General features: G+C 43.7%; 2 protein-coding genes across 3 annotated transcripts in view; both read left to right on the top strand.

Annotated features, from left to right (window-relative positions):
* Nucleotides 1-3585: 3585 nt before the first annotated feature.
* LOC109875624 (arf-GAP with Rho-GAP domain, ANK repeat and PH domain-containing protein 1) lies at nt 3586-18378 on the top strand. 2 transcript variants are annotated; one of them, XM_031807738.1, is made up of 30 exons: nt 3586-3660; nt 3783-3824; nt 4720-4780; nt 5001-5086; nt 5223-5345; nt 5429-5498; nt 5616-5736; nt 5881-6098; nt 6616-6722; nt 6799-6998; nt 7198-7277; nt 7522-7704; nt 7885-8059; nt 8220-8345; nt 8539-8674; nt 8781-8883; nt 8984-9179; nt 11208-11417; nt 11581-11796; nt 11950-12055; nt 12254-12401; nt 12536-12613; nt 12782-12856; nt 14730-14847; nt 15018-15131; nt 15341-15474; nt 15579-15661; nt 15777-15827; nt 15945-16008; nt 16096-18378. In XM_031807738.1, exons 3-30 carry the CDS (start codon nt 4769-4771, stop codon nt 16138-16140), a joined length of 3378 nt encoding a protein of 1125 aa, XP_031663598.1. In that variant the 5' UTR covers nt 3586-3660; nt 3783-3824; nt 4720-4768; the 3' UTR covers nt 16141-18378. The 2 variants fall into 2 exon arrangements, with proteins under 2 accessions (XP_031663598.1, XP_031663597.1); XM_031807737.1 differs by lacking the exons at nt 3586-3660; nt 3783-3824 and having other exon boundaries at nt 4650-4780.
* A 2965-nt stretch (nt 18379-21343) lies between these two features.
* Nucleotides 21344-24147, top strand: part of LOC109875655 (cGMP-dependent 3',5'-cyclic phosphodiesterase) — a 50803-nt gene continuing 47999 nt past the window's right edge. The window contains exon 1 of the mRNA XM_020468057.2: nt 21344-21677. Within this exon, the coding sequence (XP_020323646.1) occupies nt 21573-21677 (105 nt within the window). The 5' untranslated portion in view covers nt 21344-21572. The remainder of the gene's footprint in view (nt 21678-24147) is intronic.

The raw sequence follows: 24147 nt of genomic DNA, 5'->3' as shown, positions 1-24147 counted from the left end.
ATATGCTTTCTCCTGGTCTATTGATCATCTTTCAACTTTCTTTCATTGTCTAGCAGCCAAAGGCATTATCGTAGTCATATTAGCAACCCATGATAGTTGTTGCATATTTAAATCTCCCCTCTTCCTAAATTTCTAACGGATATTTCCATCTCTGTTCATGAAACCGCTCGTATGTGCCGTGCACATTTTAAAACAGCGTTTTCCCGCAAATTGCATTTTGGAACATTCCCTCGAAGTTCTACCGCCGCTGCTACGTTGCTGCGCCGAATAGTTTATAAAAATTACAAGCTAAACATTCTGATCTGTTCCAACAAACAGCCTTATTAATTGAAACTGCGTATACCTCCACTACACTACTTTGGTACGTATCAGTGTGTATTAAGAAGTGAGTATACGCAATGCCCACGGAAAAATATGCCCTGAATAGTTATAATGCCGGGAAAATATATATGTTTTTGTTTATTTGTGTTTAATAAACAAAAATAAACAAATATTTGTGTGTGTGTGTGTATATATATATATATACTGTGAGGAAACTCACATGTGGTTTTACTACCCCAAGGAGAAGAAGCTAGTAGGGACAGATCTGTCTACTGCTCACTGGGTTTGAAAATGTTTTATTGAAATGAGAAAGAAGTCTTATACCAGTATATATATATATATATATATATATATACAAAGATCCAATACTGTCTGGCAGATTATTGATGTTTATGAATGGTTTTACCAGACACATTCTGGGATGTAGTGGAGGGTAAACGCTGTTTACGCCCCTTTTTATTTGTGAAATGGCGTTTACTCGCCTTTTTGTTTAGTTAATGATCGTTTAGACAGTTATTGTTGCATTCCCAGCGTTGTTCAACGTTCTGAAGGCTTCTTGATCTGAGTTCTAATCGCGCCTACCTCTGCGAACGAGTGGAATCATGAACAATTCATGTGTGCTCGTTATGTTCGCCTGTTACAGCGGATTTGCACGGTTAGCAGCGCGTTCATTACAACACTGGGAAACTCCGACCACGACAAAGACGGAGAGGTGAAACGAACTCAGTCTAGAATAATGTCTAGGACATTTTAAAGTCAACTAAGGGCCTTTTACACTGTCAGAATTTACTTTCATGTGTTGGGACAGACTGTGGGACCTAAAATGTTGTGAAATATAAATACAATTTAATAATATTACCATGTACACTGAACAAAAAGATAAACACAACAATAAAAAAAATGTTACTGAGTTACAGTTCATAAAGGAAATCAGTCAACATCATCAGTACTGACATACCACTCGTGTATGTAGTGAAACATGTATTATTGACTATAACTTACTTGTAAGGTATTGATGAATATAAACTCAGCAAGAAAATAAACGTCCTCTCACTGTCAATTGCGTTTATTTTCAGCAAACTTAACATGTGTAAATATTTGTATGAACATAACAAGATTCAACAACTGAGACATAAACTGAACAAGTTCCACAGACATGTGACTAAAAGAAATGGAATAATGTGTCCCTGAACAAAGGGGTGGTCAAAATCAAAAGTAACAGTCAGTTTCTGGAGTGGCCACCAGCTGCATTAAGTACTGCAGTGCATCTCCTCCTCATGGATTGCACCAGATTTACCAGTTCTTGCTGTGAGATGTTACCCCACTCTTCCACCAAGGAACCTGCAAGTTCCCGGACATTTCTGTGGGGGAATGGCCCTAGCCCTCACCCTCTGATCCAACAGGTTCCAGACGTGCTCAATGGGATTGAGATCCGGGCTCTTTGCTGGCCATGGCAGAACACTGACATTCCTGTCTTGCAGGAAATCACATACAGAACGAGCAGTATGGCTGGTGGCATTGTCATGCTGGAGGGTCATGTCAGAATGAGCCTGCAGGAAGGGTACCACATGAGGGAGGAGGATGTCTTCCCTATAACACACAGCGTTGAGATTGCCTGCAATGACAACAAGCTCAGTCCGATGATGCTGTGACACACCGCCCTAGACCATGACGGACCCTCCACCTCCAAATCGATCCCGCTCAAGAGTACCGTCCTTGGTGTCACGCTCATTCCTTTTACGATAAACGCAAATCCAATCATCACCCCAGGTGAGCTAAAACTCGTCAGTGAAGAACACTTTTTGCCAGTCCTGTCTGGCCCAGCGACGGTGGGTTTGGGCCTACAAGCCCTCAGTCCAGCCTCTCTCAGCTGATTGCGGACAGTCTGAGCACTGATGGAGGGATTATGCATTCCTGGTGTAACTCGGGCAGTTGTTGTTGCCATCCTTTACCTGTCCCGCAGGTGTGATGTTGGGATGTACCGATCCTGTGCAGGTGTTGTTACATGTCGTCTGCCACTGCGAGGACGATCAGCTGTCCGTCCTGTCTCCCTGTAGCACTGTCTTAGGTGTCTCACAGTACGGACATTGCAATTTATTGCTCTGGTCACATCTGCAGTCCTCATGCCTCCTTGCAGCATGCCGAATGCACATTCACGCAGATGAGCAGGGGCCCGGGGCATCTTTCTTTTTGTGTTTTTCAGAGTCAGTAGAAAGGCCTCTTTAGTGTCCTACGTTTTCATAACTGTGACCTTAATTGCCTACCATCTGTAAGCTGTTAGTGTCTTAACGACCGTTCCATAGGTGCATGTTCATTAATTCTTTATGGTTCATTGAACACACATGGGAAACAGTGTTTAAACCCTTTACAATGAAGATCTGTGAAGTTATTTACATTTTTACAAATTATCTTTGGAAGACAGGGTCCTGAAAAAGGGATGTTTCTTTTTTTGCCGAGTTTAGAATTCGTTTTTTTCTTCTCATGAGTTTGTGGCGATATTCTACCATCTGGTGGCGACTAGAAACACTTGCATTATAGGAACTAAAGTATTACAAATTCAGGGTCCTTGAAAATAAATATTAGTGCTTAAACATGTACTTGAAGGTCCTTGAATTTGATTGCGAACCCTGGATTTTGTGCCTAATTATTCTTACCGACACAAAAAGATCCCACAAACAAATGATCAGTCGGCATTTATAAAATTGTACTGAAACGTCCTGTTTCTATCACAGCTGTAGTGATTTTTAAAAATACGATGTGACTTTACTCGCATACAAACTGGATGGAAATGTGGTTAGTGACCCACTCAACAAGAAATCAAACAAACATTTGACAAAGTCTTTGTTACACAGTACACATTCCACCTCTTGGCTAACATCAGAGAGGATACTTCCCATATAGGTATTAATTATAGTACTTCCAGGAATCACTGGCTAATCTAGCTAACTGCTTACTGGTAAACACAATGTTTTGACTTTGGAACATCTGGCCAGCTATCTGACCGCAAGATGACTCTATTATTTATTGTTATGGTATGACACTGATTTCTCTCTCTCTCTCTCTCTCTCTCTCTCTCTCTCTCGCTCTCGCTCTCGCTCTCGCTCTCGCTCTCTCTCTCTCTCTCTCTCTCTCTCTCTCTCTCTCTCTCTCTCTCTCTCTCTCTCTCTCTCTCTCTCTCTCTCTCTCTCGCTCTCGCTCTCGCTCTCTCTCTCTCTCTCTCTCTCACACACACACACCCTCTTCCTCAATACAGTACCATAATTTCCTAATTTAGACAGAGAGGAATGTTCTCAACTCTCTCATGTCACTCACCAGAGAAGAGGGAAGAATACTATTAAGGTTGGTGAGTCTAAACTTCACTATTGCAAAGGAAAATTACTTTTTTGGGTATATATTATCACTCCAGTACATTGATATTACTGAGCATTTGTCATTGCATCGCCAACATCTTATGTACAAAGGTAGCAGTTCAGCAGAGAGTTACAAGAGTCTAAGAGCTACAGGTAAGGTCACAGATTGCCCCTCGCTGCTATGCTTTACCTGCCTGCTGTATTCGCAAATCTGCTTCTATAATAATCATATATTTTCTGATGAAAATTGACTGTCATGAATGCACTTTCAAAAACAAGTGGTATTCTTCATAGAATTCAAATGAGTTATATTTCTTATAATATACGGTAGAATTTACAGAAGATACAGTACAGGTCAGACTGTACAGGTTCACCTGTCTCAATATGTCAATTATTATACTTTATACTTTCAATTATTACTCCTATGCCTGTGGTCCTGTGCCATGACATGAATTAGGAGTCATGGAGAAGCTGCTGTAAATGTCAAATAAAGTCTGTTTGTTCAGGGTTATTGCAGTTTCATGAGGAAGATTAGTCTCTCTGATGCCAGTTTCTTAAGCACACTTCCTGTTATAGCTGCTGTGATGAGAGGGCCATTGTCACAGGGATGAGGCTCACCATCCCAAGCAGGTGGCCAGATTACAGTACCCATTTCTTACTCAAACCTGTTAGTTCATCTATTTGAACTATTCTCAGACTTTGGGAATAATTATTGAGTTATTGTATAAAGTTACTGTATTAATTTACTTCCTTTACCAGCAGTTGTGAGGTAACAACACATGTTCATAGTTCTGACTTTATGTTTGATTATTTGGTTAGAGTCAACATGCAGGGGTAATACGTGTCAAGCAGCCATTGTCTTTTGTAAAATGTAAACAATCGACTCTAGCTGACATGTGATGTATGTAATACAGTTTATTCAGTATCATCAGGTAAACCTGTCCGGGCACATTTTTTCATTGGGACCTGTGACGCAGCATAACAGAGAAACGATTCCTTTACTGTAATCCTTTGGCTTCAGTTGTTTGTCTCCACCTCTTTGTCACAGCTAACCTGTATAGCTGTTCTGGAGTTAAGAGAGGCCAGACACAGATGTCATGGCAGACAATGTAAGTTATACTGTACATCTGTATGTGTGGGTGTGTATGTACTACTTGAATGTACTATTTGCCTCTTCTTGTGTGTGATTACAGATGTTTAGAGCGATTGAGTGTTGGGCGTTTATGTTAGCGATTGTACACATGCCAGAGTTATTTTTGTACACAAGTTATTCAAGTGTGAAGGATGATATTTTGATCCATTGTTTGCATTTTGTATTCTGCACCATAGGAGGATGCATTGCGGGCCATGCAGAACTGTTTCCACAGTCAGTTTAGTGTGGATGAGGCTGAGTACGAGGACATTGAGGAAAACAGGTGTGTTTCTGTTTAACTGTTTTACATGCGAGTTTGTGTGTGAAGCCTTCGTCGACATGTTTTTGTTATTGCAAACATGATGAGACAAGGGGAACATTCATGTCCTTGCTGCTTATGTGGGTGTATAATATCTCAGGAGAACATCTGTTGATGAAGACAGTATCTATCTTGGCTGCACACTGTCACAATCCTTCAACCCTGATTTTCACCACTCACCTGTTATCAAGATGGGCTGGCTGCACAAGACTCCGCCTCAGGGGTAAGAGAGAAGGGTTTGTGTGCTTGTACATGCATGTGTGTGTGTATGCACGAGAGTGTAAGTCATCTCTGTTTTATCTGCAGGACCCTTGTTTTCCAGAAGCGTTGGGTGATGTTGGATGCACAGTACCTTCGATACTTTCAAAATGAGAAGGTCCGGACGTCATTCCATAGAGCCACACATAGGTTCACAGATCACACTGTCTACTGTTTAATACCTTACTTATTACAGCCCCTCCTCTTCTTCCTTGTCCTCTCTTCTTTTCATCAGGAGGTCTACTCAAAGCGGATCATAGCCATACTGTCTGTCACTAAAGTGCTTAATGTTGGAGGACAGAAGTTTGAGGTGGTGACAAGGAACAGGACTTTCTTGTTCCGTGCTGAGAACAACAGTAAGTGTTCAGCCTAAAGTAACAATGGTCACAATGAGGAAATATGAGTAATTTGTGGGCGTTATTGATGTAAAGTCGACACCAGTTGTATTGTGATTGCATGTGATAAATACAATTTGATTTGATGTGTGTGTGTGTTTTCAGCCGTCAGGGAGGAATGGGTGTCAGTACTGAAAGAGACTATTCAGCAGCATTGTAACAGCATGGAGAAGTCCCTTATGAACTCCAGTGATACGCGTGGACAGCGTGCTAGTAGAGTCTCGCTCATTAGTAAGCAAGGATACCTGGAGATGAGTGGACTGCGCTCCAAGCTCTATGTAGTCATCTGTGCCGACAGTGTTTTCCTCTATAGGAACGCTGAGGTGTGTATCCATGGTGCATGTGTGCATGCATTTGTTCTGAAATATATATTTTTTAAACGTGCATGAAAGTCCTTTATGTATTCTTAAAGGTGACAGGCAAAGGTCTCCATATAAATCATAACACTTAATAATAATGCTAATTTAGGCTTAACTAAAATAGCCTCAACAACATTTTTGTTTATCACAACATTTTGTCTGTCATTTCTACTTTTTGATGAAGATGTCATCTTCTGTCTGTACAATTCAAGGATGACTTAGCTACAGATATGGCTTTTATGAGTAATTTTCTGGATCAGAAATTAAACAAATTATACTGTGAGGAGACACTTATATATTTGGGGAATAAACATTGATATCAATAATGATTACTCATGCAGATAAGGATATAGATGATCTAGCTATAGCCAGTCAGTGAATTCACAATTTATGTGATGAGGCTGCCATTCAAACAGCTAAGACTAGCTACATTTTTGAGTTGATAAGAAATTTTAAAAAACTGTGATGTTCATGTCATCAGGAGCACAGCCAGGGTGTTGGCATCACCTCCATTGAGATGAATTTGGGTACTGTGAAGGGCACAGACAAACGGTCCTTCAACCTCACCACCATCTACAGGACATTCAGGTGAGTGAGACTGACCTATGACCCTTTAATGACATCCCACAGTGAAATCCCTGTGACCTCTTTTCTGTGTGGTTAGTTTTGTGGCCGAGTCGGAGCAGCAGAGGGAGCAGTGGGTTGAGGTCCTGCAGGCCTGTGTCAGTCACTCTCTGTCCAGCAACGCGGTGGCCCAGAAGATCTGGTCTGAGGAGGCTAACCAGCGCTGTGCAGATTGTGGCGCCCCCCACCCAGACTGGGCCTCTGTCAACCTGTGTGTGGTCCTCTGCAAATGCTGTGCAGGTACAGAACCATTTCCAGAGGTCAGTCCAGCCTCGGAAACTAATGGATCAAGACTCAAAAGCTTTGATTAGATTCTATAATGATCATATTCAAATATGTCAGGTTAACAAAAATTGTATCACATTGGTATGTTAGATAACAGTGCCTGGTAGAGGATATTGAAATCTAACTCTCTTTAATCCATTTCTCTGTGGTTTAGGGGTGCACAGGGGCCTGGGCCAGAGTGTGTCCAAAGTCCGCAGTCTGAAGATGGATGAAAATGCGTGGACTGAAAATCAGGTAGGTACAGTTTCTCATTTGTATTCTATTATATTATTACATGGATTAGTAACATTGCATTCTTACCACCCATATGACTGGCTTCCTCTGTTTATGTTCCTCACACTATGCTTTCTATCTTATTTGTATAATTGTATTATACACGTATGTTGTCTTTGAAAATTAGATTTTGTCATTGTTCACCCTGTTAATAAAATAACTAGTCTTTCAGGTCAAGGTTCTAATGTTACTCCCTGTTCACCAGCTGTTCCTGTTGCTAGGTAACGACAAAGTAAACCTTTTCTGGGCAGCTAACATTCCACCAAGTGAGATGCTCTGTCCATCAAGTGACAGTGAGGAGCGCCAGCGCTTTGTTACTGCCAAGTACTGCCAGGGGAAATACCGCTGCTACCATGCACTATTTGGCCAACAGGAAGCCCTCAACAAGGTGAGGCACTCAGATTTTCTCTAATTTGCTCTCTCTCTCCATCTGTTGCTCTCAAAAGTTCAGACTTGTCTTCTCTGCTCCTTGATTCTCTCTCTACCTCCCCCTCTATCTCTCGCTCGCTCTCTCTCTCTCTCACTTCCTCCTCTCTCTCCCCTCTCTGTCCTTTTCCCTATCTCTCAGGCTCTGTGCAACACCATTCAGACAGGTGATGTATTGGAGACTCTGTCGCTGGTGTTCTGTGGAGCAGATGTGAACTGTTATACAGGTGATCCAGAGCTGCCCAGCCCTGTGTCCGTGGCCCAGCACTATGGACAGACTCTTCAGGTGGAGTTCCTCACTCACAACCACAACACAGGTAGGAGCAATGAAACCAGCCTCATTCATCAAATTCTCTGTAATCCATGCCTGCAATGTTACATCAATCATATAGTTGTGTTGAACACAAATGTATGGGTTGTATTTCATTGTTCAGTAGAGGTGACATCATCAGTATTATATGTTTTTCCTCTCTCCAGAGCTCCCAGGGTCAAGGGCTGGAGATCACACAATCTTAGAGGCTGCTCTCCCCATCTCACACACTGGTTATCTGTTCAAGACTGCCTCCTCAACACGAGCAGTTACAGAGCGCAAATCTAAAGGAGGTGGGTCATTCTTGATATTCTGTTTGTAAACTACATTTTTTGTGAATTGTTTGGACATGCTTTAGATCTGAATTTCAGATGAACTAGTGAGCAACTTGCACATTTTGAACTTGATATTCCTTTTTGGTAAGTGACATTGTTTTAATGTAAATTCAGTTACCGTAAGCTAATTGTAGCATTTTGGAACATGTAGATTTTAGTCGTCGCTGGTGCTCTTTGAACCAAGGTAACTTCAGCTACTATGAGAGTGAGAAGAGCTCCAGCCAGAGTGGACAGATGAAGATGAGTGATGTCCTTTGTCTGGTGGTCAATCCCCAAGGGAAACATGGGTAAGACAACACGATAGATAGTGTTTTAATCCAAAACATTGTGAGCTTCAGAAGAATGTTTATATTTGCACAGTATATATTCTATTTGTGTTTCCTGCTGAGTCAGTTATGGTCATTCCTTTGAGCTGTACCATGACTCTGGGAGAGTCTACCTGTTTGGAGAGGATTCCCCTGACACGGTGAGGGAGTGGATCAAGGTCATTGGCAAGGTAACCATACCTCTTTAAAACTAGATTTCAATTAGTATTATGATAGATTGGTAAATGGTAGTTTTATGTATAGCTGCTGCCTTGTCGTGTTGTGTGTCAGGCCCTGGTCCCCCCTGTAGCAGAGGACCTGGTGGGCTGGTCCTTTGAGCGGGTGGGCCGGCTGCGCTACACTGTGGGCCAGAGCTTCCATTGTCCTTGCCTGGGCTGGTTCTCCCTGGGGGGCTCCAGACTGCTCCTCCTCCTCCACGGAGAAGACCAAGTGGATAACATCGACCTGCGAAAACTACAGGAGCTCTGTGAGTCACACCTTAACCTGGCACAGTGGGGCATACGGTGCATTCAGAAAGTATTCAGACTCCTTGACTTTTTCCACATTTTGTTACTTTATAGCCTTATTCTAAAATGGACTGAATAGTTTTTCCCCTCATCAATCAATACCCCATAATGACAAAGCAAAAACCTTTTTTTAGACATGTTTGCAAATGTATAAAAAATGAAACTGAAATATCACATTTATGTACAGTACCAGTCAAAAGTTTGGACACACCGAATCATTCCAGGGTTTTTCTTGAATTTTACCATTTTCTACATTGAAAAATACATCAAAAGACTTCGAAACTATGAAATAACACATATGGAATCATGTAGTAACCAAAAAAGTGTTAAACAAATCAAAATATATTTTATATTTGAGATTCTTCAAAGTAAACACCCTTTGCCTTGACAGCTTTGCACACTCTTGGCATTCTCTTAACCAGCTTCACCTGGAATGCTTTTCCAACAGTCTTGAAAGAGTTCCCACATATGCTGAGCATTTGTTGGCTGCTTTTCCTTCACTCTGCGGTCCAACTCATCCCAAACCATCTCAAATTTTTGGGGTTGACACTTTTTTGGTTACTACGTGATTCCATATGTGTTATTTCATAGTTTTGATGTCTTCACAATTTTTTTACAATGTAGAAAAAAGTGAAAATAAAGAAAAACCCTTACGTGAGTAGGTGTGAGTAGGTGTCTCCAAACTTTTGACTGTTACTGTAAGTATTCAGACCCTGTACTCAGTACTTTGCTGAAGCACCTTTGGCAGCGATTACAGCCTCGAGTCTACTTGGGTATCACGCTACAAGCTTGGCACACCTGTATTTGGTGAGTTTCTCCCATTCTTCTTTGCAGATCCTCTCAAGCTCTGTCAGGTTGAATGGGGATCATCGCTGCACAGCTATTTTCAGGTCTCTCCAGAGAAGTTTGATCGGGTTCAAGTCCGGGCTCTGGCGCAGTCACTCAAGGATATTCAGAGACTTGTCCCGAAGCCACTCCTGCGTTGTCTTGGTTGTGTGGGTCGTTTTCCTGTTGGAAGGTGAACCTTCGCCCCCGCCTGAGGTCCTGAGCGCTCTGGAGCAGGTTTTCATCAAGGATCTCTCTGAGAGTGTTTAGGTGCCTTTTGGCAAACTCTAAGCGGGCTGTCATGTGCCTTTTACTGAGGGGTGGCTTCCATCTGGCCACTCTATCATAAAGACCTGATTGATGGAGTGCTGCAGAGATGGTTGTCCTTCTGGAAGGTTCTCCCATCTCCACAGAGGAACTCTGGACTCTGTCAGAGTGACCATTGATTTCTTGTCACCTCTCTGACCAAGGCCCTTCTTCCCAGATTGCTCAGTTTGGCGCGGGCGGCCAGCTCTAGGAAGAGTCTTGGTGGTTCCAAACTTCATCAATTTAAGAATGATGGAGACCACTGTGCTTGGGGACCTTCAAAGCTGCAGAAATGTTTTGGTACCCTTCCACAGATCTGTGCCTTGACACAATCCTGTCTCAGAGCTCAACGAACAATTCCTTCGACCTCATTGCTTGGTTTTTGCTCTGAGATGCACTGTCAACTGTGGGACCTTATATAGACAGGTGTGTGCCTTTCCAAATCATATCCAATCGATTTAATTTACCACAGGTCGACTTTTATCAAGTTGTAGAAACATTTCAAGGATGATCAATGGAAACCGGATGCATCTGAGCTCCATTTAAAAATTTTAAAAATAGCTATAAAAAATTAAACGATTTTTGCTTTGTCATTATGGGTTATTGTGTGTTGATTGACAGAAAAACATTTATTTAATACATTTTAGAATAAGGCTGTAACATAAGAAAATATGGAAAAAGTCAAGAGGTCTGAATACTTTCCCTAACTGTAGGTTAAGGAAGTACTGCAGAGGGAGAAGTGTTTTTATTTTGGTGTACCAAGAATGTTAGTGACATTTACATAACTTTTTAATAGAGCTACTTTGGTTGACAATTGATGTAGACAGTGTGTGATGTAATGTGATGTGCTGTCCCAGCCGTGGAGCAAGAAGCTGGTGCTGTGGTGCTGGTGGACAGAGGCAGGAGGCTGCGTTTGGAGGGGGACAGGAGGCCTGACTACCAGGGCTGGCTGAGTGGCATCCAGCAGGGCTTAGGGAGAGGAGACGGCCCCCTGGACCAGCAGCAGCTTACTGAGACAGAAGTCCCTGTCATCGTGGACCGCTGCATTAGCTACATCACACAGCATGGTAAGTGGACCTAGCATGGCATCGGTTGGGACAGATACCTAACAAAAGATGTGCTCTTACCAGCTCCATTATTTGATTCTATCAGTGTCTTTGTAAGCCTGTGTTAATGATATAGTGGTTATGTGTTTGTTTATGGGGGGGTGGGTTTCCTCCCCCTTTCCAGGTTTGAAGTCAGAGGGCATCTATCGGAGGTGTGGTGTGAACTCTAAGATCGCCGCCCTGCTCCTCTCTCTCCGCCATGACGCCCGTCAGGTTCGTCTGAGTGAAGGGGTGTGCCAGGTGGATAATGTGGCCAACGTCCTGAAGAGATTCCTCAGGGAAGTTGGAGAGGGGGTTTTCAATGGCCATCAGGCCTCTCTGCCATGGCTCCATACCACTAGTGAGTCTGGCCTACCCTCATTCTAATACAGGTGGACCACAATGACCACAACACCGCTTTTCACTGCTCGTTTTGGTAGTCGTATCATTGGTAGCCCCATGACAAGGAGTTTTGTGCTGTAATGTGTAGGTGTTTTTCTTTTTTGTCCACCAGCTGTCAGTGAGAGAAGAGAGAGAGTGTCCCAGTACAAGGCCCTTCTCCACAGCCTCCCCCCAGTCAACAGAGCCACTCTGGGGGCTGTCATCAACCACCTCTACTGGTTAGCCTCAACTCTCCACCTCTGTCCGCCTGTCCTCTTCTCTTTTCTCTCTTTCTCTTCCCTCCATTCTGGTTTGTCTCTTTTATAGAATTTGTATTATTTATATATAGATAATTGACTAATTTGTCTTTGAAAGTTCAAGACATGCATCGCTGTTGAGAAATCTCTTGTACAAATCTGTCGATTCTGTTCCCAAAGCGTTCAGTGCTTTGCAGATGAGAATCAGATGAACATGCACAACCTGGCCATTGTGTTTGGTCCCACGCTCTTCCAGACGGACGGCACTGATAACAGTGCAGGACAGGTGGTAGAGGAGCTCATCCAGAACTACCAGGATATCTTCAATGTGAGTGGGTCTGTCTCACACTGATGACATCACTGATTTATAGGAGATAAATGGAGGGAAATGTACTGTGTTGTCACAAGAAGCAAAATTAAATGTTCTGATCAATTGGATGGATGTGTCTGTCTGTGTGGCAGGTGAATGCTGAGCAGCTTCAGAGGCAGCTGGACATGATCTCTCATGTCATCAAAGCACAGGAGGAACACGCCGAGGAGGTGAGCATACACCTATGGCATGATGACATTTTCAGAACCCCTTGCAGCAGTTGTTTCCCACCCAACTGAAATTATTAAATCCTTCCATGACCTGTCTATCTCTTACTATTTGCTGGATTGAGGATGGCTGTTAGCCTGATGTGTCTTTCTCTTCAATCTGCTCTGTAGGGGACCCCCTCACCTCTCACCATCTGTGGGATTTACCTGGAGAGGAAGGAGGAGGGCTCTGAGCTGCTGGTTCAGGTCAGCTCCATGTGCACTCTCACCTTTCACCTTAGAATCCAAATGCGACAGTATGGGGTGTTCTTCTGCAATGCTTTGTGCCCAGATGATCATATAAGTTCACTTGCTTGCTAAAGCTAACCCTGTCCGCTCCTAACGCTAACCCTGTCCGCTCCTAACGCTAACCCTGCCCGCTCCTAACGCTAACCCTGCCCGCTCCTAACGCTAACCCTGTCCGCTCCTAACGCTAACCCTGTCCGCTCCTAACGCTAACCCTGCCCGCTCCTAACGCTAACCCTGCCCGCTCCTAACGCTAACCCTGCCCGCCCCTAACGCTAACCCTGCCCGCCCCTAACGCTAACCCTGCCCGCCCCTAACGCTAACCCTGCCCGCCCCTAACGCTAACCCTGCCCGCCCCTAACGCTAACCCTGCCCGCCCCTAACGTTAACCCTCTCCGCCCCTAACGCTAACCCTGTCCGCCCCTAACGCTAACCCTGTCCGCCCCTAACGCTAACCCTGTCCGCCCCTAACGCTAACCCTGTCCGCCCCTAACGCTAACCCTGTCCGCTCCTAACGCTAACCCTGCCCGCTCCTAACGCTAACCCTGCCCGCTCCTAACGCTAACGCTGCCCGCTCCTAACGCTAACCCTGCCCGCTCCTAACGCTAACCCTGCCCGCTCCTAACGCTAACCCTGCCCGCTCCTAACGCTAACCCTGCCCGCTCCTAACGCTAACCCTGCCCGCCCCTAACGCTAACCCTGCCCGCCCCTAACGCTAACCCTGCCCGCCCCTAACGTTAACCCTCTCCGCCCCCTAACGCTAACCCTGTCCGCCCCTAACGCTAACCCTGTCCGCTCCCAACGCTAACCCTGCCCGCTCCTAACGCTAACCCTGCCCGCTCCTAACGCTAACGCTGCCCGCTCCTAACGCTAACCCTGCCCGCTCCTAACGCTAACCCTGCCCGCTCCTAACGCTAACCCTGCCCGCTCCTAACGCTAACCCTGCCCGCTCCTAACGCTAACCCTGCCCGCTCCTAACGCTAACCCTGCCCGCTCCTAACGCTAACCCTGCCCGCTCCTAACGCTAACCCTGCCCGCTCCTAATGCTAACGCTGCCCGCTCCTAACGCTGCCCGCTCCTAACGCTGCCCGCTCCTAACGCTAACCCTGCCCGCTCCTAACGCTAACCCTGCCCGCTCCTAACGCTAACCCAGCCCGCTCCTAACGCTAACCATGCCCGCTCCTAACGGTAACCCTGTTCGCTCCTAACGCTGCCCGCTCCTAACGCTAACCCTGCCCGCTCCTAATGCTAACCCTGCCCGCTCCTAACGCTAACCCTGCCCGCTCCTAACGTTAACCCTGCCCGCTCCTAACGCTAACCCTGCCCGCTCCTAACGCTAACCCTGTCCGCTCCTAACGCTAACCCTGCCCGCTCCTAATGCTAACGCTGCCCGCTGCCCGCTCCTAACCCTGCCCGCTCCTAACGCTAACCCTGCCCGCTCCTAACGCTAACCCTGCCCGCTCCTAACGCTAACCCTGCCCGCTCCTAACGCTGCCCGCTCCTAACGCTAACCCTGCCCGCTCCTAACGCTAACCCTGCCCGCTCCTAACGCTAACCCTGCCCGCTCCTAACGCTAACCCTGCCCGCTCCTAACGCTAACCCTGCCCGCTCCTAACGCTAACCCTGCCCGCTCCTAACGCTAACCCTGCCCGCTCCTAACGCTAACCCTGCCCGCTCCTAACGCTAACCCTGCCCGCTCCTAACGCTAACCCTGCCTGCTCCTAACGCTAACCCTGCCCGCTGCCCGCTCCTAACGCTAACGCTGCCCGCTGCCCGCTCCTAACGCTAACGCTGCCCGCTCCTAACGCTAACCCTGCCTGTTCTTCTCCCTCAGATCTCCCAGGCAGTGAGTGCTGAGGAGCTAGTGTGTGAGGTCCTGAGACGCGGGAACATCCCTCCACAGCAGGGGGACTATTGGAGCTGCTTCCTGGTCAACGACAACCAGGAGATGGGTATTTAGAACACCTCAGTTACAGTTGCCAAGTCCCTTTTTAAATGTATAAGCTGAAGTAGGACAGCAGTTGTTAATGAAGTGTGATATCTTTATATTGATGATGAACGCTAATGCTCAACTGCAAACTAGTGGTAAAATACAATGTGTCTTCTCTGATTCCCCCAACAGAGCGTCCATTGCACTACCAGGAACGAGCGCTGGCCATCTATTTCTCTCTGGGTAAAGACTGTCACCTGGTGGTCAAGCGGAACTGCTACATGGAGGCCATGTTAATCTACATAGGTAAATGCATGATTACCGTTGTATATATTATTATTCCAGTCGAGCACTTTTGAATAAATTACATATTGTAGATACTTTCTGTGAAGAATAGTATTAACAACAGAAAAGGAATCCGAAGGGAGGGAAGGGGGAAGGCAACGTGCTAATTAATGATATGGTCAAAAATCAGCACAGTGAAGTGAATTAGAGTTGTATGTCCCCTCTCACAGCTGCCATGGTAGACGTGTCCAGAAACAGCATGATTAAGTTCAGTGATGAGAAGGGTCAAAGGGGGAAGAGAACCTTCAGCAGACGCCTCTGTGTACTCGATGGCACCTCTCTCAGGCTCTACAAAGAAGTAAAGGTAACAGAGGATGGAAGGAGGATGTGTAGGCCTATTCTGTGACTATGAAGTACCTACAGTATGTGGCAGTATAGCTACAATTGTCCATTTTTACTCTTTACTAGAGTACTCAGCCTGAGAGGGAATGTCAAGTCCATGCTCTGAAAGTCTACTATGGCATCAAGAAGAGGCTACAGCCACCATCATGGTGAGAGTCAACCAGCAACCCTCCAATGACTCCTGGTCTATTTTCTTAACCATTTGGCTATTTGTTGTTCCATATCAGCTGTCAATACAATGTAAGTTCCCTCCTCTTCTTCTAGCTGGGGGATGACTGTAGTGTGTGAGCAGGCAGAACGAGACAAACAGCAGTGGTGAGTATCTTTAGTAGCAACTAAAGATGGGTAAACCGTAGGTACTAGTGCACTGAGGATCATGGTAAAGGTATAGCCTCTCTAACCCCGCCTTCTTCCCTCTCGCAATCTTCTTAGGTACCTGTGCTGTGAATCAAAGAACGAATTGATCAAGTGGCTGGCCACTTTTATGAACCTCCAGGTAGTGTCCTTTTGTGTGACTGAAACATATTCTACTTTCCTCAGCTCTTTATTTGATTTCTTTTTTTCATTTTCTTTTTTCATATAGCACAATAGTGACCTGTGTCCTGCAGCTTCCAGGCCAGATTCCTGATCTAAGGCAGAAGGGGAAATAACCTAATCCTGGTTTTCCATCACAGAAGTATCTTCCAGATACTTTTTCGCATCTTCAATTCTTCTCAAAAATATTTTTCAACAAGTTATTTTAAGTTAATAACCACAAATAATGTCTTTCTCTGTTATAATGGTTGATTTGACCCTATTTCTAACCCACAGCTACAGTATAGCCCTCACCCACACTCATTATACCTAGCAAGAGCAGAGACAGTTTCATTCTACAGTATAGCCCTCACCCACACCCATTATACCCAACAAGAGCAGAGACAGTTTCATTCTACAGTATATTGAAATGAAAACATACAGACCTGAGGGTAATAGTAGGGGAAGCAGTATAGAACTACACTACAACAACAAACTCAAACAAAAATATTAGAGGCACGTGAGAAAAATAATCTAAATGTCATGTTGACTTTGAAGCTCCTTTGATTGGGACATAATGACAAGGTTGGAGAGCTGCAGTCGTAAAACCATCTAAGTTTAGACACCGAGCATTCTGTTCATGTCATTATGGTAACAGTGGTGGTCAGTAATTATTGGAGAGCAGGATTTCAACCCTGTCATTACTCAAGACCACAGCTTGTTGCATTACAGTGATGTGCAGTTTATCACTTTTATTAATGGACTAATCCTTTAACAGTACCTTAACATAAAAATGAATCTGAGGGAAGGTTAGCTAGACACCGCCCTTAGAGCAGGGAAAGAAGACTGATCTTGTTGCTGTTGTCCAGTGCCTGGTTGGTCGAAGCCCAAGAGGTTTCTCTCTCTAGGCTGATTATGAATTGGTATCTGAAAACCTTATTGTGATTAAGCAATGTTGATATCATTGTATGTCATTCAACATTTAAACTGTCTTTTGAATACAATGTGTATAGTTTTTATATTTCTTAAAATCATTATCCTACCATTCCTTTGATGTCTGAAGTCAGGATGCTTTGGCACTTCAAACCTGCTCGACTTGTTTGGTTGATTTTTCTATTGTGTACTGTATGTTTATTCCATGTGTAACTCTGTGTTGTTTTTGTCGCACTGATTTGCTTTATCTTGGCCAGGTTGCAATTGTAAATGAGAACTTGTTCTCAACTGGCCTACCTGGTGAAATAATAAAAAGCCAAAGCATTGACGATTTAATATATCCAGTCCTACTGTAGAAGATGCTCAGAAATAAAAGGGCTGTCAGATGGAGAAATCCTCAAAAACTTTCAGAGCTATATCACCATAGAAACACAAAATTAGATTATTGGCACACCCGAGATCTCTGTTGGCAAATAGTTTGTTTTAGCCTTTGATATGTCTATGTGTGGAAATATGGCTTGCCTAAAACACTGTACTAGATAGTCATTATAATATTATTCTCTTAGGTTATATTGTAATGTTAATGTACCTTAAAGGGTTTAAGACTGGATCTCTGGCATGTTGCTACAGCACATTAAACCCCCCCACCACCACCATTCTCAATCGCCCATAAAGGTTTATTGGTGCTCTTGTGGGGCTAAGTGCCTTTCGCTCAGTAAAAGGGCTTTCTAATATCCTTTTATTTTTCAGCTGTATGTCGTTAGACATGAGGCTGTGTGGGTAATGGCTTTACATTAGGAACTCAGGGCTGGTGAAGTGGCTCAGTCACCCCTGGTAACAACCGTGCACTCCCATTCACCCCCAGTTCTTACATCACCACCCCCATTAAGCTTCAACGTTACCATAACCTGCACATACTTGACACACAAATGCTACGTTCATTATGTAATCTTAGATTTTAGAGAAACTTTTCTCACTTCCTCATCCTGCAGACATGTAGATCTTGCTGACTGGTCTGTCATTTAATTACCTGACATTGATTTAAAAATGTCTATGTTTAATAGAAGCCCCGCATGCCAATTGCAGGTCCAAAATGTTTTAGAATAACTTTTTCAGTGGTCATTCATGGGGCTAGATTAGAAACCAAAGAAGGAATATATCTCTCTGGTGGTGTTCTGGTGTCATGAATCTTTTAAGGCTATCTGAAGGACAAAATACGAGTGAGGTGTTTATCTAATGGCATGTTAACCATTTCCGTTACAATACTGACATATTCCACTCATAAATAACAACGTACTGTCCAGAATAGAGAGACAGTTAAATGTAATTTATAAAATGTTTTCTTAGCTTTAATCATTTGTATTGCTTGTCTAAATCTCATGTTTGGTCATGTCAATAAATTGCTTATTGCTCAAGTGAATATTTGTATTAACTCTCTGCTAGTCAGCTCTCATTCAGGGGTAATTGGTTTATTTTATTCATGCACATAATTTTCACTAAACCATTTAGAGATATGGGCCTTTCTATAAACAATGGGGCTAATGTGTGACATTGAGATAAACATTTCAAAATGGTTTGAATAAAAAAATCAAATGATTTTCATGCAGTTCCACATGTGTACCCAGAGGAATAAATGTGAGTATATACAAATTGGCCTCACCTATATAAACAACATATACAATGACTTATATACAGTAATCACCCCCCTTGGCATTTTTCCTATTTTGTTGCCTTACAACCTGGAATTAAAATCGATTTTACAGGGGTTTGTATCATTTGATTTACACAACATGCCTACCACTTTGAAGATGCAAAATATGTTTTCTTATGTAACAAACAAGAAATAAGACAACAAAACAGAAAACTTGAGCATTCATAACTATCCACCCCCCTATCGCAATACTTTGTAGAGCCACCTTTTACAGCAATTATAGCTGCAAGTCTCTTGGGGTATGTCTGTAAGCTTGGCACATCTAGCCACTGGGATTTTTGCACATTCTTCAAGGCAAAACTGCTCCAGCTCCCTCAAGTTGGATGGGTTCCTGCTGGTGTACAGCAATCTTTAAGTCATACCACAGATTCTGAATTGGAGGCCATTCCAAGACATTTAAATGTTTCCCCTTAAACCACTCGAGTGTTGCTTTAGCAGTATGCTTTGGGTCATTGTCCTGCTGGAAGGTGATCTCTGTCCCAGTCTCAAATCTCTGGAAGACTGAAACAGGTTTCCCTCAATAATTTCCCTGTATTTAGTGCCAACCATTATTCTTTCAATTCTGACCAGTTTCCCAGTGCCTGCTGATGAAAAACATCCCCACAGCATGATGCTGGGGATGGTATTCTCGGGGTGATGAGAAGTGTTAGGTTTGCGCCAGACATAGTCTCCCACATGCCTTTTTCTTTAAGCAGTGGCTTTTTTCTGGCCACTCTTCCATAAAGCCCAGCTCTGTGGAGTGATTTATTTGCCTGTCATCCAGGCAAAGGGTGGCTACTTTGAAGAATCTCAAATATAAAATACATTTTGATTTGTTTAACACTTCTTTGGTTACTACAAAAATGGTTTTATGTCACATGATTTTGGACAAATCCGCCAAGACACCAACCATGATAAATTGTTAAACAGGTTTTAAATCAACTTGTGAATTTCATTGAATATAGCTATGATCCCCCCCCCCTTATGTCTTAATGTAATGACAAGAAAAAAATTGTCAGATTGTTATCAATTACTTATCAACAGCCGTAAAAAGTTGTCCAGTGTAGGAAATCCTCACTGATACCCTAGTTTATAGAAAGACCCATATACTGTAATTCAGTTTTTATGCTTGATGGGAGATTGAGTTTATTTTATTCAGAGCTAATAGAATCACACGAGGCTATAAAGTTTTATTTGTCTTATTATTATTCCCCCTTTTTCTCACAATTTCAATTATGATCTTGTCTCATCACTACAACCTCCAAAAGGGCTCGGCGAAGGTTGAGTCAAGCGTGCTCCGAAGCATTACCCGCCAAACCATGCTCCTTAACACCCGCCCACTTAACCAGGAAGCCAGCTGGACTAATGTGTCAGGGGAAAAACTGTTCTACTGATGACTGAAGTCAGCCTGCACCCGCCCGGCCCACCACAAGGAGTCGCTTGAGCTCAATGAGCTACATAATGCCCCCCCCGGCCAAACCCTCCCCTAACCCAGACGACGCTGGGCCAATTGTGGACCTCCCTATAGAAATCCTGGTCATGGCCGGTTGTGACACAGCATGGGATCGAACACAGGTCCGTAGTTACGCCTCAAGCACTGCAATACAGTGCTTTAGAACGCTGCACCACTCAGGAGGCCCTTCTTAGTCTTATTATCTGTGTCTCATTTCAAAGTTATGCAATTGCACATGCTGGTGGATTTTTGGTTGTTTTCTTTGCTGTGCTTTTCAGTAGGTAACTGAAAATCGTTTCAGTAACTCTTGACAGGGGACAGGCCCGTTATGATATCAGGGTCTTTGTTATTTGCCCTCATTATCATATAAAGGACATTGTGTTGCATATTATTCCCCCAATGTTCTGTGTTCAGCCTTTGCCTATCATTAACCAAACCTTTTATCTGGAAAGTCATATGATGCTACCACCTCTTGACTGTTTTGTTGCTAATATGACTCAGAGTCAAATGGATCTTGTGTCAATAGAGATGCCTCATCATGGGACCAAACATCATCATTGATGACACATTGATGTAACAATCATCCTCCTGGATTATTAAAACTTATTTAATACCTTAATTTAATTACATTTAAAACCAACTAGTTATCATAGGCTACCTACGGTACTCTACAGACCAACCTGACAGTGCTATTGTAAGCTAATAGACTTGTGTGTGTGATAGAATGTTGCTCCATGAAGCCTTCTGTTACAGGAGCTTGCACAAAGGCAACCCCCACTGAGCCAGCAAGCCTCTCTGACCCTGGTCTGAAACAATATCTCTCTCACTCACCGGCACTTAAAGATCAATATCACTGTGTGTGTGTGTGTGTGTGTGTGTGTGTGTGTGTGTGTGTGTGTGTGTGTGTGAGCGTGCATGTGAGTGAGTGAGTGAGCGAGCGAAAGAGAGGGGGGAGAGTGAGATACTTCTGAAGGTATTTCCTCTTTGCTCCTCTGTCTGTTTTTGGAACCCTGCAGTTGTTCTGGAGCAGGTGGGGATGACATTGGGGATATTCACAGACATTCACACAAACATGCAGTTTCCATACAAGTGTGCACATACGGATTGCCTAAACCACATACACACACAACATAATAACCCCACTCACAGTATTATTATGACAGACAAGGGGGTGGGGCTGAGTGGAGAGAATGTTGGAGGGGAGGAGATTTGAAGAGAGTCTTGAGAGAGAGACAGAGTGTTAGACCGAGAGAGAAGCCTGGAGCATGCACAGAAATGTGTAGGCTTGTTTATGTACTGAGACTGTCTCCACTTACTCTGACAACCAGGAGAGTAATAGATGAAGAGAGCCAAAGAGACTGATAGAAAGATATTATTAGTGGCTGAAGGACAGAGACAAATAGAAAACGAAACACAGAGATAAAGAAAAAGGGACAGAGAGATAGGAGGAAGCAATAGAAACACAGGCATTATGCTGCGGTGGGTTCTTATTGCCCTGTTTCGCTTCTTCAGGGGAGCAGGACGGCAGGTGTTCCCGCCAGTGGAGGAGAAAGGGGCGTACTCAAACTCCGTACAGGTAAGACTCCTTATCTGTCCCAGCCTCACACCGTCTGTCTCCTGCCACAAGTATCTGTACTCCACAAACTTAAAGACTGGCTTATATCTGTCTCTTAGAGATATGATCAGTCACCATAGTGACAGCTGTCTGTCAAGAGCAGTGTGCTGGTTTCTTATTTTTTATAATGTTTCAACTAAAATCCGTTGCATGCAGTAGTGAGTAAATCTATGTCAGAGAAAGATGATTCCCACCAGCTCAGAGTTGGAAGTGTTTATAATTTCCATGCTCAGCTGATTGGTAGAGGCCTCTGGTATGGCTGTGCTGTTTAGACTTGTCAAATGCAGGTGGACTTTCCGATTCAACCAAATGGTTCATGTTTTATTGGTGGCAATGTGGAGCGTTTGTGTATTTGTGTCTTAGTCTGTGTGCCAGAGGTACGATAGCCCCCCCCCCCCTAAAATTCTACACATTTTGCCATCGGGTAAGGATAACAATTTGCAGTTTTATAGTTAATCTCATGCTATTCTACATGTTTTGCAATGATTCTAAAAGAGTTGTGCATTTTTAAGCTAATTTCCTGCAATTCTACATATATTGCCATGGGGCAGAGAGGAACACGTGCCGTTTTATAGCTAATCCCATGCTATTCTACACATTTTGCAATGAGGCAAAGATAATTGAGCATTTCTAAAGTTATTTTCCTGCTATTCTACATGTTGCCATGATGCTGAGAGAACATTTTGCAGTGTTACAGCAATTGTTATTATATTTTTATGACTGTTCGGGGAGGGGGCCTACCATAGAAGTCCTATTCAAATACTAGAGAGGCTATGTCATAAACCCTCAAAATTCCAGAATGGGGTGAAAATGGCAGCCATATTGGTCAGGGAGAAATCCAACCCAGTCTAATTGGAAAAAATGGCAGTAGAGGCATAATCCGGATTTGACTTATGCAGGAAAGTAAAACAAAGACCATTAATGTCCACATTTTTGTATTCTTGGAAAGCTGAGAGTTATTATATGATACAATATCAGTACTTGTCTAAGTCCTGTCATCTACTGATTCCAGCCAGTGTATGACTGTGGATTGATTGCATTGTTTTAATGGAATGTTGTCATAATGGCACAATATCTTATCACAGCACTGGCAAACCATGGTTGAACAACTCCCTGACCAAAATGGCTGACCTTTATCCCATCATTAGAAGTTTCATTGCCATTCTAGTATTCTAATTCCTAAATCTATGGGGGAGACCTTCAGGGGGACCCCAACACCAAATGTACAGAACCAATCAAAAGTTTGGACACACCTAATCATTGCAGGGGTTTTCTTTATGTTCTACATTGTAGAATAATAGTGAAGACATCAAACTATGAAATAGCACATATGAAATCATGCAGTAACCAAAAAAAGTGTTAAACAAATCAAAATATATTTTATATTTGAGATTGTTCAAAGTAGCCACCCTTTGCCTTGATGACAGCTTTGCACACTCTTGGCATTCTCTCAACCAGCTTCACCTGGAATGCTTTTCCAACAGTCTTGAAGGAGTTCCCACATATGCTGAGCAATTGTTGACTGCTTTTCCTTTACTCTGTGGTCCGACTCATGCCAAACCATCTTAATTGGGTTGAGGTCAGGTGATGCAAAACCATCATTCTCCTTCTTGGTCAAATAGCCCTTACACAGCCTGGAGGTGTGTTTTTGTTCATTGTCCTGTTGAAAAACAAATGAGTCCCACTAAGCGCAAACCAGATGGGATGGCGTATCGCTGCAGTATGCAGCAGTATGCAGCAGTAGCCATGCTGGTTAAGTGTGCCTTGAATTCTAAGTAAATTACTGACAGTGTTACCAGCAAAGCACTCCAACACCATCACACCTCCTCCATGAAACACGGTGGGAACCACACATGCGGAGATCATCCGTTCACCTACTCCGCGTCTCACAAAGACACGGTGGTTGGAAACAAAAATCTCACATTTGGACTCATCAGACCAAAGGACAGATTCCACCAGTTCCACATGTCCATTGCTCGTGTTTCTTGGCCCAAGCAAGTCTCTTCTTCTTATTGGTGTCCTTTCGTAGTGGTTTCTTTGCAGCAATTCGACCATGAAGGCCTGATTCACTCAGTCTCCTCAGAACAGTTGATGTTGAGATGTGTCTGTTACTTGAACTCTGTGAAGCATTTATTTGAGCTGCAATTTCTGAGGCTGGTAACTCTAATGAACTTATCCTCTGCAGCAGAGGTAACTCTGGGTCTTCCTTTCTTATGGCAGGCCTCATGAGAGCCAGTTTCATCATAGCTCTTCATGGTTTTTGCGACTGCACTTGAAGAAACTTCCAAGTTCTTTACATTTTCCGTATTGACTGAACTTCATGTCTTAAAGCAATGATAGACTGTCAATTATTTTTGCTTATTTGAGCTGTTCTTGCCATACTATGGACTTGGTCTTTTACCAAACAGGGGTAACTTCGGTATACCACCCC

Source organism: Oncorhynchus kisutch, linkage group LG28 (assembly GCF_002021735.2).
Source record: "Oncorhynchus kisutch isolate 150728-3 linkage group LG28, Okis_V2, whole genome shotgun sequence".
Lineage (NCBI taxonomy): Eukaryota > Metazoa > Chordata > Actinopteri > Salmoniformes > Salmonidae > Oncorhynchus > Oncorhynchus kisutch.
The sequence above is the reverse complement of the archived record's forward strand: the minus strand, read 5'-3'. Positions and strand labels throughout refer to the sequence as shown.

Bases quoted from the DNA above. Each gene is read 5' to 3' on its own strand.
- LOC109875624 (XM_031807738.1), top strand. The intron at 12,402-12,535 runs GTGAGTGGGTCT...TCTGTGTGGCAG, and splicing joins ACTACCAGGATATCTTCAAT to GTGAATGCTGAGCAGCTTCA. The intron at 15,475-15,578 runs GTAACAGAGGAT...ACTCTTTACTAG, and splicing joins GGCTCTACAAAGAAGTAAAG to AGTACTCAGCCTGAGAGGGA.